At 36.9% G+C, this 15,185-nt stretch overlaps 1 protein-coding gene across 1 annotated transcript in view; it reads right to left on the bottom strand.

The window, feature by feature from the left end:
* RAB21 (RAB21, member RAS oncogene family) overlaps window positions 1-15,185 on the bottom strand; it is a 37,895-nt gene that overhangs the window by 10,798 nt on the left and 11,912 nt on the right. Inside the window, exons 3-6 of the mRNA XM_028110881.2 lie at window positions 14,146-14,253; window positions 10,587-10,650; window positions 3,854-3,908; window positions 3,284-3,372 (exon numbers count right to left, since the gene is read on the bottom strand). Of these exons, the coding sequence (XP_027966682.1) occupies window positions 3,284-3,372; window positions 3,854-3,908; window positions 10,587-10,650; window positions 14,146-14,253 (316 nt within the window). The remainder of the gene's footprint in view (window positions 1-3,283; window positions 3,373-3,853; window positions 3,909-10,586; window positions 10,651-14,145; window positions 14,254-15,185) is intronic.

Here is a 15,185-nt window from a genome sequence, read left to right as displayed (position 1 = left end):
ATATACTACCTTTACTAAATATTTACTTTCCAGTGAGATTTCTTCTCTCAAGTGTGTTCTTGTTACCAATTAGCACCCTTTCTTTTCAGGTAAAAGAAGTCCCTTTAACATATCTTTAGGGCAAGTTTGGTGATGGTGAACTTTAGCTTTTCCTTGTCTGGAAAATTCTTTATTTTTTTTCTTCCCTTCTGAATGATAATTTTGCCAAGTACAGAATTCTTGGTTCGAAGTTTTTTTCTTTCAGCACTTTGAATATATCTTGCTATTCCCTCTGGTCTGCAAAACTGCTGCTGAAAGATCTGCTGATAATCATAAGGCGGGGGGGGGAGGGAGAATCCCTTGTATGTAACAAGATGTTTTTCGCTTGCTGCTTTTAATATTCTCTCCTTATCTTTCACTTTTGACATTTTGCTTATAATGTATCTTTGGTGTGGATCTCTTTAGGTTCCTCTTATTTGGAACTCTCTAGGCTTCCTGGACTTGGATGTCTGTTTCCTTACCCAGGCTGGGGAAGTTTTTAGCCATTATTTCTTCAAATAAGATTTCTCCCTCTTTTTCTCTCTCTTCTCCTTCTGGAATTCCTCAGATGCAAATGTTAGGCTATCTGATGTTGTCTTCTAAGTCCCTTAAACGATCTTCAATTTTTTCACTTTCTTTCTTTTTGCTTTATCCCTTTCACTTTTTCCTTTTTGCTGCTCTGATTGGGTGAGTGCCACTGCCTTGTCTTTGAGTTGACTGATCATTTCTTCTGATTCATCTAGTGTGATGTTGAATATCACCAGTGTATTTTTCAGTTCATTTATTGTTTTCTTCAGCTTTGTGATTTCTACCTGGTACTTTCTTGTATTTTCCATCTCCTGCTAGAAGTTCTCACTGTGTTCATCTGTTCTTCTCCCCAATTCAGTGATCATCTTTATAACCATTACCTTGAACTCCTTATCAGGTAAATTACTTATCTGTTTCATTAAGGTTTTTTCCCGAGGTTTTATCCTGTTCTTTCATTTGGAACATACTCCTGTTTCTTCATTTTGTGTGACTCTCCTTGTTGTTTTCTATACAGTAAATGGAACAAACAGCCTATTATATTTTTAATAGCTCCCAATAGTTGAGGATGTCCCAAGACCTATCAGTTCCCAAAGGGGAGGATCTCAGCACCTAGATTCAGTGACTGGAAGCCCAATCTTTAGGCATCAGCTTTTAAAAGTATGCAGATATAGGGATGCCTGGGTGGCGCAGTTGGATGAGCCTCCAACTCCCGGTTTCAGCTCAGGTTGTGATCTCAAGATCTTGGGATCAAGCCTTGTGTGGGGCTCCATGCTCAGGGGCAGAGTCTGCTTGGGATTCTCTCTCCTTTCCCTCTGCTCCCTCCTTTCTCCTGCTTGTGCTTTCCCTCTCAAATCTTAAAAAAACAAAACAGAACAAAAAAATCCAAAAGTATGCAAATATATAGTCCTATAGGACTGCAATCATAAGCCCCACTGGCCACCAGGGCTAAGTGATCTGGAGGTATCCCCTGGACAGCAGTCACAAAAATTAGGGCTCCACACAAATGGATAAGCTCTTCCTATGAGCAAGCTAGAACAAGGTAGAAGAAGAGCACCAAGATGGTGCTCACCGCCTACTGTCTTCAAAAGCAGCTCCAGAGGCCACTAAATGTGTCCCAAACCTGAAACTTGCCCCTCAGGCCACAGTCATGATGACTAGCTAACAGGCCTCCTTCACAGAAAAATTGAGCTTGTGGGTCTGTTGCTTCTTGCTGTGCCCTATGGGTGGTAGTTGTTTTAAGAACTTTTTCTCTGTTGCTTACAGTCCCATGGGACCCATTACCATAAGCCCCACTGGCCACCAGAGCCAGGTAATGCAGAGGTGTCCCCTGGCAGCAGTCCTAAGAATTGGGTACCAGACAGGGGTATGAGCTCTTTTCTGAGTAACATCAATTATTACAGTCCAACAGGACCAAGAATACAAGCTCCCCTGGCCTCTAGGCCAGGTGATCAAGACAGATTTCCTAGGTGGCAGCCGCAAAAATTGGGGTACCAGATGTGTGTAAAAGCTCTCCTCTGGGAGATAATGGTGCTCTGGAGCACAGCAGAGGGAGAGCATGAAGATTGTGCCTGCCAGTCTCTGTCCTGGGAGAGTATTCTATCAGCAGGCTCCTAATGTGTGTGTTAAACTATATGCCTTTAATATAAGCAGGTGAGACTCCCTCACTTTAAGTTGGTGTGATCAGCTGCCTCTGAGCTGGGACCTGGGGCAAGTGAGTCTAAGCGCAAGCCCTTCAAGAGCAGTTTTTCAGACTGCTTCAGTCTTGTAGGTCTTGGGATGTGAGCCATGCTGGTTTTCAAAGTTAGATGGGGGAATCATCTCTCATTTATATCTTAGAAGTTGAGATGCCCACTCTGGGGTTCAAACTCTTCACTCCTTAGGGAGAAGCTATAGGTTTTCGGTTCCCTTCTGGTTGTGGGTCACCACACCAGGGATAAGGTTTATGGCAAGATTGTGTTACAGCCTCTTCTACCCTCTTAGATGTGGTTTTCTTCTTGTTTGTCCAATGTACAGCTGTCATTCAACCAGCCTTTAGGTTTTTGTTTTTTTTTTTAAGAGGAAGTTGTTCCATAGCTTTAGACTCAGTGTGTCTAGAGAAGATAAGCTGGAGATCTTCTGATGTGACCACCTTGAACCAGAACCTCAATATTTTTTTTTTTAAAGATTGACTCTACTGTTTTTATTTATTTATATTTTCTTCAAGTAGGCTCTACACTCAATGTGGGCCTTGAACTCAGGACCCTGAGATCAAGAGTCACATGCTCTACTGACCGAGCTAGCGAGGTGCCCCTCAATACTTTCTTAATATCATCAAATATCCAGTGAGTATTCATATACTCTGCACTGTCTGACAAATATTCTTTTTCACTACGTTGTCAAATCAAGACCCAAATAAGATCCATCTATCACAGCAGGTTGTTACGTCTCTTAAATCTGTGTATTCTCCTATTTTTATTTTTGATAGTTATGCATTTATTTTAATGTGCAGTTGGCACATACCATCTCCAATGATTTCATGATTTCATTATCTGTTAACTACTTCTTGAAATAGGGCTAAAGTAGATATTTAAGCTTTAAAAAATGAGTTTAAGAAAAAATATTAAGTAAATAATAGTACTGGCAGATTTGAGAAATCATTAATGTGGTCATTAATGGAGACTATAAAACATCACTTAAAAATATTACCAATATTTTTAGAAGAACAATTTTTAAATATACAAAATCTGAGTATACCTACTTTTACAAAGGTCAAGAAAGAGTTCCTCAATTCCTTTGTTCTGTTTGGCTGAAGTATGATAATGTTTTGCTCCCACAGATTCTGCATACCTTAAAAAAAAAGTAACGTCGGTGACTGATACAAAAAAATTTTATTTTTATCATAACTGCTATTTGAATTTTTTTAAGTAGCAATTTTAGTGACTTATTACTAATTAACCTACATTTAGTGAAATTAAGATACACTGAACCAAATTTTAAATAAGAACATAAGGATAACAGACTTGAAATTTTTAAGTTAATTTGGAACCCAAATACTTTAATAAAAGTTTTTGTGACTCACTATTTGATTATGATAGGTTTTTTGTGGCATCACTCTTTACATTTTTTACTAAAACCAAAAAGAGAAGTGAGAATGGAATTATTTTTAGATGTTGTCAAAAGTCCAGAATTTACCAGTGCTTCACTGAATCCAATAGCTCACTTTATATTAAGAGGTTTGAATAATACCTAAATGGTAAAGCACACTGTGCAAAGAGAAAGACTTCTACTAGGGCGTAACTGGAGGGAGGGGGAAAGGGAAAACACTTACGATTCTGCTTCTTGAATGGAAACGTGTCTCTCCTTTTCCAGGTCTATTTTATTACCTAGTTTGAAAAAGCAAAAATGCTATTCTTAATATTGATTTTTATAACAAAACAAAGCCAATTCTAAATACACAATTGCCATTTTAATTACCTGGAAAAATAATACAAATCCCCCTCAGATTTCTACATTTCCTTAAACCCTATGATAGGAGGGTTGATCATGACTGCAAGGTAAATGCCTCAACATCCTTCAAATGGCTCAATGCATATCCCTCCCGAAGCTGCAGCCTCTGTCAGAAAAAATAACTTTTCCAAAGAGATGGGCACTTTTCCTTGATTTAGGATATAATGGAGACTAACAGTCACTTGGGAACCGAGGAATAAACTATGATTCTCAGCCAAATGTAAATGGTTCCCAATCAACATACAGCCAGTTAATAAGTAAGCAAGGCTACCTTACTATTCACGAAATACATTAGAATAGACTCTTGGACCCGAAGGGTATTTTGGTTTCCTGATATGAACCGGTTAAACATAGCATTTAAACGTATGGCCTTTTAAGCACTTCACTACCACAGGAGAGGAAGCTGTACTGTTTAACAACATGAGAGAACTTAATACATGCACATCATACAAATTTAAAAATTACTGAAAATAAGTTTAGTTCTTCTTAAACAATGGGACAAAACTGAGATTATGCTAAAAAGCCACTAGAATAAAAGTGAAGAAACTGCAAAATGCAGATTCCTTATTAAATACAGGGTAGAGGTTAGGTGAGTTTGCTGGACACAATATTAAAGGTAATGGAAATAACAGAAAAAGGAGAAAATATCCTAAGAAAGGATATTTCTTTTTATTTTATTTTATTTATTTATTTGAGAGAGAAAGAGAAAGCACAAACAGGGGTAGCAGCAAGCAGAGGGAGAGGAAAAAGGAGAAGCAGGCTCCCCGCTGAGCAGGGAGCCCAATGCGGGGCTCGATCCCATCAGGACCTGAGCCGAAGGCAGACACTTAACGACTAAGCCACCCAGATGCCCCAGAAAGGATATTTCAAACAAATATTTTCATTTCTATTATGACTTATAAGGGGAGAAAAAGGAAACCTTTGTAAATAAGGTCATCTTTTCTTGGGACCTTAGAGAATCTAGAAGACAATTTCAGATAAGGACTGAAGTAAGCACCCACTGAAAGATCCAATGTTTATAACTGAGAAGTACAAGCCCAGAGGTTCTGTATATGGAGGACCTCAAATAATCTGAGCACCAATTGCGGGCAGCTGCAAGTAACTTTATGACACCATAGCCAAAGCATGAGAAGGAAACAGACTATATACTAAAGCTCAGTGATTACCAACAAATTCAGTAATGAAATGTTCCTTCTTTGAACAGTTATCTGTTTAACTCAGCAAGAAGAACATTTTAGTTCTGATTTCCTACATTATATTTGTCAATAAAATTTTAAATTTGCTAAATATTACAGCCAATACATCTGACAGTCACCTGAAGAAAAACAAGTTGTTTTATGCTATGAAGAATGCAAAAAGCACCACCTAGTGGCCACTGGTTCCAATAAACAGAGGCACAAGAATTCTGCCACTCAAGGCAAAACGGGAGACTTTTGTTCCAATTAACTAAAACCTTATGAGTTGTTTTTCTCAATCTCTAATTCCTCTGGTTTCAAATTCTACCAGAATTATCAACATCCATTTTTTAAAAAATGAAGATAAAGATAATTTAAGTAATGCCTCAAATGAATATCTGAGGAAAATTATCCATTTATCATTAAAATAGCTAGTTTTAGTAAGCTAATTATTGTTTTAAACAAAAAAAAATTTTTTACCACTATTTCTTTCAACAATCAGTGTCCATAAAGGGATTAATAACACAGATTAAGTCATAAAAAACTGCATTTTGGTGACTAACATCTTTCCAAACTCAAAACCTTGTTAGTGCCTATAGTTCTTTTAAAGGCAAGACATCTAAAGGATTAAGGCTTTGCGGCTCATCTATTTCAATGCTACTATGCAGCTGTATAGGGAACTTTCTAATAGGCTTGAAACACCTGAAAACAAGGATTACCACCAACTAAAGTATAGTACTATAAAAATTGGGGGAAAAATTGGCTGAAGCTATTGGAGAGGAAAGGGAAAAGCCACCCTGCTAAGAATAGTAAAAACTTTATCTTCTTTATAAATACAGTTTTGAATTAAGAACATGAAAGGGCAGATGGCCTAATGGCAGTAAAGGGCTGGAACCCTATTTTGCTTAGACTGTATGGTGGCGTATGGGCCGGTCAAAAGAAGCTTTCAAAGGCTTTAAACCTGATAAAGCTTATTTTTATGTCCTGGATCACTTCATAACTATATAATTTTGGGGAAAATTACTAACCTCTCTTAGTATCACTCCATACAAATGTAGCTAACAAACTTAGCATGGTTGATATGAAAATATGATAATATGAAAGACCTAGCATATAGTACATGCTCAATAAAGAGCAGTTATTAATATCAGCTTTATTCATCACAGTCAATGATCAAATGGAAAATCAGTATTATTATGAGAAAATTAAAGCCCATGATAGGCAACACACTTTTTACTACCACCCTGCTAGCTTCATCTAGCTAATACAGTTAATCCAACACTCTAGGAAGTCTTCCTTTAACTTCCCTCCCCCCAAATATAGTTTGGTTTGCTTTAGTGCTATCACAGCACTCTGTACTTCCCCCTTCATAGCATTTATTGTAATATATAATAACAGCTTGTTCTTCTCCCTCTCTCTACACAATAAGCTCTGGGAAGACAAGGACCATATCTATTTTGTTCACTTATTCTTACACTACACTATTCCCAAAGCTGGTACATAGTAAGCAATATATAGTGTTGGTTAAGAATATGGGCTTGATATAGCAGACAGACCTAAGTTAAAATCCTAGGTCTACCTTAACTAGCTATGTACTTTGGGAAGTATCAAGCTCTTAGCCCACTTCTCATGTGTGAAATGGAAATGGTAACAATACCTTTTTTTTTTTAAGATTTTATTTATTTATTTGAGAGAGAGAGAGACAGCGAGAGAGGGAACACAAGCAAGGGGAGTGGGAGAGGGTTATTTGATAATATTTTGCTTCTAGTCCGTCCTTAACATTTGTATGTTTGTTTTTAATAATACGTTCAGTTCTTAGAACAGTACCTAGCACTCAATAAATGGTAACTATTATTAAAAACAACTATTTGTTTAACAAACATACAAATGGACGGACTAGAAGCAAAATATTATCAAATAAAGCGACCACAGCTAAGAGTGCTAATCTGAGAGGGAAAAATCTCTGCTAGCAAAGAATGGGGTTCTCCATTACTGGTTAACACATTGCAAGTGGTTTAGATAAGGACCTAGAAGGTTAAGTATTTAATCGACATGAAAAAGCCAGGAGGTGATACCATCAAACATATTCAGAAACATGATGAGTTGAAATTCCTACACTTAAGTTTAAATAACTTAATTATATAAGAAAAAGATGGGAAAAGCTTGACAGAAAAGCAATACTTATAAAAAAGTGATTCAGATTTTTGTTAACTATAATCTATGTAAAAGAGACACTGTGACATGGATGCTAAAAAATGTATGCAATCTTGGGCAGTGTTGGCAGAATGATAATGGGAGAATTTTAAAAAGAGAGTCATTTAAGTATGCATTGGCTCAACAATGTTTGGATTCTAGTGTTCAAGTGTAGAAGACAATTTATACACTGAAATAAACCTAGGAAAAAATAATCAGGATGGTAAGAATGTCCACAAGTTAAACCAAATGAAAAACAATTGAAGACTACAGAATATAAGATTTCAGGTGAACCATCCAAATGTTTGAAAGGGTGTCTTATTTAGAGGAAAAGGAACAAATATTTGTCAAATGCCATCTCCAGGCCAAGTGTTTTCCAAATTATTATTTAATTTTCATTAAATTACATAGAATCCTGGGAAGCCAGGAGATGATACCATCAAACATAAAGATTCAGAAACATAATGAGTTAACACTGTAAAGCAGTGTTATTATCTTGAATTTAGTAATAAAACAGAAGAATGAATAAACACTGAACTACTATAAAAAAATAGAATGAAAGTCAGTATGTGGAAAAAATGTAAATGCCTATCAATAACAAAAGGATAAACTATGGAATATTTATAGAATAAAGTATTAGAGAGCAAAGAGAATAAAATGAACTACAACTATATACAAAAACACAGGAAAATCCTGCAAACATAATGTAAAGTCAAAAAAAAAAACCCAGATAATATAAGAGTTCATACTATATAATTTCATTTATATAAAATTCAAAACAAAACTAGTTCATGCAGAGAAAGACATGTATCATATGATCTCACTGATATGAAGAATTCTTAATCTCAGGAAACAAACTGAGGGTTGCTGGAGTGGTGGGGCGTGGGAGGGATGGGGGGGCTGGGTGATAGACATTGGGGACGGTATGTGCTATGGTGAGCGCTGTGAATTGTGTAAGACTGTTGTATCATAGACCTGTACCTCTGAAACAAATAATACATTATATGTTAAAAAAAAGAAGATAGTAGGAAGGGAGAAATGAAGGGGGAGAAATCGGTGGGGGAGATGAATCATGAGAGACTATGGACTCTGAGAAACAAACTGAGGGTTCTAGAGGGGAGGGGGGTGGGGGGATGGGTTAGCCTGGTGATGGGTATTAAAGAGAGCACGTACTGCATGGAGCACTGGGTGTTATATGTAAACAATGAATCATGGAACACTACATCAAAAACTAATGATGTAATGTATGGTGATTAACATAACATAATAAAAAAACTAGTTCATGCAGTAAAAAGACAAGACAGTTTCTGGAGGTGGGCAATGGTGAGGGGAAGGCAGCTGAGGTAGTGCTGGGATGAAAAAGAAACACAGGTGAGACCTCTACGTTACTGGTTACACAGGTATGTTAACTTTGTGAAATTTTCCTTTTGTGGTAAATGGGCTCTCAAACTTCTTCAACAATGAATTGCAACTAAAATTCCATGTCACACTTGCCAATAGAAAAGGAATGAGAGCTTTTTTAGACTTTATACCAATCATTAATAAACATTATATAACATTAAATGAGGATTATCTGACCCTATTTGGGGCAGTAAGTTACCAGCAATATTCCTAAAACTTCTTATAACATGAACATGAAGAATATACAGTTCAAATTAATTATTCATAAGCTTTATTTATCCAGCTGGTTTTTTTAAAAAATGTTACTTTGTAACCTGGGTCAAGTAACAAACTCTTGAAGCTTCTTTGACTTTAAGTATATTTAGTCATTTCTTTCCCTCTTCTGAGAGATAACCAGAATCCCAAATAATCAAATCTATAGTCATTCACCTATTGTGACTACTTCCATTCCCATTAAGTCCCAGATACCAGACAAAGCCAGGCCAAACTCACTAATGAGTAGCTACAGCTTTGGCCCAAACTCCCATGTGGCCTACTACTCCAGTGTTCCATTCTGAAATACTCTTGCCATCTAGCCTGACATCTAGTATCTAGACTTAAAAAGTAGGTCAGATAATCTCCTTGGCATCTTCCCCCAGACATGCGCCCTGATCTGGAACTGCAGAGTTTGCCTATCTAATGGTGAGACAATATAAGAAATGTAAACTCTAATTTAAAAAAAAAATTCTTAAAAGTCAAATGTGCCCACATTGACCATTCCATTCTAGGTCCTCCACTAAAACTACCCTGGTTTCTTCTAGGCCATTGCTATTCTACCAGTCATGCAGAAAGAAAGAAAAGAGCATGAGGCTATTCATCATAAGGATTAATAACAAAGCAGAGGAATCAGAATGACTTCAATTCATATCCCATCTCCAACAGCTGCTTGATACTGCGCAAGTTATCAAGTATCTCCAGGGCTCAGCTTCCTCTATAAAGCCCTCCTAAAATTATGAGAATTACATGAAATAATGTCTACAAAGACACAGCATAGGGGCGCCTGGCTGGCTCAGTCATTAGGCATCTGCCTTTGGCTTGGGTCATGATCCCAGGGTCCTGGGATCAAGCCCCACATCGGGCTCCTTGCTCGGTGGGAAGCCTGCTTCTCCCTCTGCCTACTTCTCCTCTGCTTGTGTTCCTGCTCTCCCTGTCTCTCTCTCTCTGTCAAATAAATAAATAAATAATCTTTAAAAAAATATCATAGAAATGATAAAGAAAAAGGGAACCAAAGAGAAATTCCAGTAGTCCAAGAGTGAGTTCTAGAGTTCCTTTATTTTACCCATTAAGAATATTCCTCCACCCTAGTATCATGATTTGCTCATATCCTCGAGTCAAATTTGTCCTTAACTCAAAAATGTGTATAGTTAAATGTATAAAACAAGAAGACTAGCCTAAGTTGTTAGTTTTAATTTTATTTTAAAGTAGTTCCTAAATTCTTTTTTTCTAAAGAAAATCTTATGATGAAAAACTAAAGATCAAATTGAAGCAAGTCTGGGAGTTGAAAGTTTACATGGTTAGTTTCCCACTTGTTCCCCAAGGTCTTCCCTGAAGTCTGAATCTCCTGAAAGATCACTTCCAAATCATAAATTACTCTAAAATATTAAATATTAAAATATCATTCTTCTTCCTTCCTCATATTACTTTAAAAATGAGAATTACTTATTTGCTATTCTCTAATAACATTAAGGAAACAGAGCATTTTTTTTGAAACAGAGGATATTTTTTTAAAAAAGTAATAATACTTACCAACTATACATAAACAGATTTCATTTCCCAACATTTTCCGTAATTCTTTGACCCAGTTTTTTACCTATGTATACAAAAGAGTAAATATTAAATCCTGTTGCCACGACTATCATTACAACACCCCAAACTCCACATTGTCAAAATATCTCAGAATTTGTCTAAGAGCCCATATATTTAGTTACTAGAAATGATTAAGTGTAGGATCAGTTACTGACAAACGATATTGCAAACTACAACATACAAACATCCAATGGAATGATTTCTCTCTATATCTACTCAGAGGTATAAAGAGAAGCACCTCTAATTATAAATTTTCGTAAATCTTCCACAGATCCAAGCAAAACTATTCACTAGAGCAAAAGCATGTCAACTCCAGCCTCTAATAACAGATGCTTGTAGAGTCACTTTGGGCTTAAGAACATCTTAAAATTAAAAGTCTTTTGTATTCTAATTGATTCTAAATTAGAGGGCATAGAAGCTTCTGTGTCACACACTTGAAAGGGGGAAAACTGTATATGGGCACCAAAAAGAGTACCAAAATAAATTCTCATCCTTTAGTGTATGATAGGTTTTTTTCAACGTCAGTACTACTGATATTTTGGCTCAGAATAACTCTGTTGTGAGGGACTGCCCTATGCAATGTATGATATTGAGCAGCATCCCTGGCCTCCTACCCACTAGATATCAGTACCACCCTCCAGCTGTGATAACCAAAGATGTCTCCAAACATTGCCACCTCCTGTGGAGAACCACTGGTATACAATGACTCCAGTAACAAACAGATTCTTTACTATGGATGAAGCACAGCAGTAGGCACAGTTAAGTACATTCAAATTAAGTAAATTAATCTTTTGAACTCATGATTTTAAATATCCTGATTACAATAAAATAGGATAAAGAATAAACTTGAATACCTCCTTCATTTTTTGTAATGGAATTTAATTTCCATGTAATCAAATCACACAGAACTTATAAATCTTCCTAAAAAAATGCACACACATCTTGAAATTATAAAAGTTACAATAAATACGTGGTAAGTAAGCATTTACTGTACATCTGGTCCTACAATACAAATATAACAGTTCCACACTCCTGTTTTCTGCAAGAATGCAGAGGAACTGTCTTTAATAAACCCCAAACTTATAAAAGGAAAGGTAATCAATATCACCACCTTATCCTTCTCAGAGCACTGAACCATAGTTTTCTCAGTACAGCCCCATTTTTTTTCATTCACATGCATGCAGAAAGTTTTTAGAGAAGCACTGAACTTCTATCCCTAGTTGATGTCACATAAGAAAAATGTGACAATTTGGTATGAAATGTACATCCTCATCATTTCAAAGGAAACATGCCAGAATCCAATTACATATTACTCTACTCCCTGTATAGATAGTATCATAACCTACCAAATCTAACCAACTTTTTAAAAAAAATGTGTTATTCATCTGCAAATAGATCCCCTTCTGCAGGCATCCTACTCATTATCTCCATACATTCTGTGGTGAGTTAGAGATGGTTATATATTTTTTACCAATCCTCTCATCAAGAGGTAGAGTATTAGGCGGGGGGGTGGGGGGGAGTCCCTGCTCAGTGGGGAGCCTGCCTCTCCCTCTCCCCCTGCTTGTGCTCTCTCTCGCTTTCTAATAAATATTTAAAATCTTAAAAAAAAAAAAAAAGAGGTAGAGTCTATTTCCCCTCCCTTTGAAGCTGGGCTAGCCTTGTAACTTGCTTTGACCAAGAGAATGTGGCAGAAGTAATGCTATGCCACCTCCAGACTTAAGCCTTAAGAAAGCATGGCTGCTACTCCTAGAATCCAGTTGTCAATGTAAACAGTTTAGGCTAGAATATGGAATAATGAGGGAGCATGTGGAGAGAGTCCCAGAGGATGAGACACCAGATGGAGTGAGAGGCCATAAGGAGGAGAACAGGCCTTCCTAGATGGTCCTGGCCCCACGAAACTCAAAGTTCAATGCAGCTGCATGAGTGACTCCAATGACACCACAGGACCTGGCCAGTCAACCCACAAAATCATGAGAAATAATACAACACTGTTTTAAGCCACCAAGTTTTGGGGGTTTTGTTATGCAGCAAGAGATAAATGGTCACTTTTCAACCTAAAAGACTCAACCTTCTGTTAATAAAACACTCAAACCATTTCCATTTATGTCAAAAGGCAGGAAGGGACAACAAACAGGAGCCCCCAAATAAATTTTTCAAGTATCATTAAACCTGCAAGTTATTTTATCATTCCCTTTTTCTATACCTCGGATTGAATTTTTCCACATGTAATAATCCGAGGACTAACGTGCATAGTTGCTTCATCAATTAAATACTGAAAAACAAATGGAAAAAAAAAAAACCTACTTAAAACTAAAACTAAAAAGGCAAGCAATTTCAACAGGAACAAACCTGTAACTCAAGGCAAGTAAACTTTCTGCCATGGAAACTACCCCTTTTAGTTACATACCCTTGACAAATTTATTCCAAGAGGGACTTTCAGAGGATGGGTGAAATAAGTAATTAATCACCATCCTGACTGTGATGAGAATTCAGAGGTAAGTTTAATGGAAACTTATCTTTGGTTCCAAACAACTTTAAAAATTCTACATTTGTGGTTTATGTTTAAAAGAGGGGTGAAAGGCAACTGGGTGGCTCAGTCAAGCATCTGCCTTCAGCTCAGGTCATGATCCAGGGGTCCTGGGATGGAGCCCTGCTTTGGGCTCCATGCTCAGCAGCAAGTCTGCTTCTCCCTCTGCCCTCCCTCTGCCCTCCCCCTGCTCATGCTAATAAATTAATAAAATCTTAAAAAAAAAAAAGATGGGTGAAAAATAATGAAGAAGGTTTAAAATAAATACATAAATAAATAAAATAAATAAATAACTAGACTGTCATTTAAAATTTATATTATATCCTTCAGGACATTTAGTGAGAAGAAAGAGTTTAAACTTGATTTAGGTCTTCCTTTTCCTCTTTACAATTAGGGAGCCCATGCAGCCATACCAAGTATTCACATGCCTAGTATATACGGAATCAAGAAATACATGTGATTTTTCTTTTATAGGGAGAAAAAAGCTCTTTGATTTTTATAAAGTTTTATTTCAAATTATTTCCCTTTCCTAATATCTGAGAAAGCCATGTAATAAACTTATTAATAACTGTTATTCAAAATGTAAACATGAATACTGCATTAACAAATATGAGTGCTAACCATTTATGCACAAGTTTTACTTTTATTTATTATTTTTTTAAAAGATTTTATTTATTTATTTGACAGAGAGATAGAGAGCACAAGTAGGCAGAGCGGCAGGCAGAGGGAGAGGGAGAGGGAGAAGCAGGCTCTCCACTGAGCAGGGAGCCTGATGTGGGCCTCGATCCCAGGACCCTGGGGTCATGACCTGAGCCGAAGGTAGACGCTTAACGACTGAGCCACCCAGATGCCCCTATTTTACTTTTAAAACCAAGACTAATCACATTAGTAAATAAAGGCATGTGAATGGAGACTTGAAAAATTAGTGTGGTTACTCTGTTTAAGTCATCTACCCATAAGTAAATAGAATACCTTCTGAAAGGAATCTTCATCTGTTATATCATAAACTAAAATAGCTCCATTTGAATCTCTGTAGTAAATTGGACCCAATGCATGGAATCTCTCTTGACCTGCTGTATCCTAAATAAAGCAACAAACACTTATTAGATCAGAAGAAAAAAATACACCTGCTATTGCAACTACAGTAAACTTTTGATTAATTGGAAAGTGGGACATGAAGTTATGGATAACCTCAAAACACTTTTTTTAAATTTTTATTGTTATGTTAATCACCATACATTACATCATTAGTTCTTCATGTAGTGTTCCATGATTCATTCTTTGTGCATAACACCCAGTGCTCCACGCAGAATGTGCCCTCTTTAATACCCATCACCAGGCTAACCCATCCCCCCACCCTCCTCCCCTCTAGAACCCTCAGTTTGTTTTTCAGAGTACATCGTCTCTCATGGTTCGTCTCCCCCAACCTCAAAATACTTTTAAAAGAAAAAACAGATTACAAAAAATGTTTAAAAGTTACAAACAATATTTAATGTTTTACCATTATACAAAAGTTACTTCTCCCCTCCCAGCCCTCTTACTCCTCAGCAAACTTCCCACCCCCACTAAAAAAACAGTTCAGAATACCCAAGACGGCATTATAAGCCAGGAATAGGCCTTGCCCTCAATTTAGGTTCCCCACAGCGGGTAAAGACAAGGAAAGAGAGCATGCACCAGGACTACTGGCCAAAAGGTACTCTGATGCATTACCCTTGCCCTACTCTCTACTGGCCATTCCCTTGAAAGTGGGAACATGGAAACATAGAGCGGGAAAAGGCCAATCAGGCTGTCCACCTACCCTGTTCTTTCTCTGACATGGAATCCCTCGAGTTTACCCTTCCCCAGCTCAAAGGTTATGATAAGCAATATTCATGTACACAACTGTATAATTCTTAGCCTGACTTTAGAAAAAATGTTTATTAAAAAACAGCTTTGGCTAAACTTAAACTTACAAAAAAATCCAGAAATTCAAACTCCTATTCCTTGAGCCAATTAGTTATTAGAGTACAAAG

The sequence above is a fragment of the Eumetopias jubatus genome, unplaced genomic scaffold (genome assembly GCF_037043125.1).
Source record: "Eumetopias jubatus isolate StellerSeaLion01/CBP00866 unplaced genomic scaffold, mEumJub1_p1.0 scaffold_8, whole genome shotgun sequence".
NCBI classification, from domain to species: Eukaryota; Metazoa; Chordata; class Mammalia; order Carnivora; family Otariidae; genus Eumetopias; species Eumetopias jubatus.
Note: the sequence above shows the minus strand (reverse complement) of the source record. Positions and strands in the feature narration are given on the sequence as shown.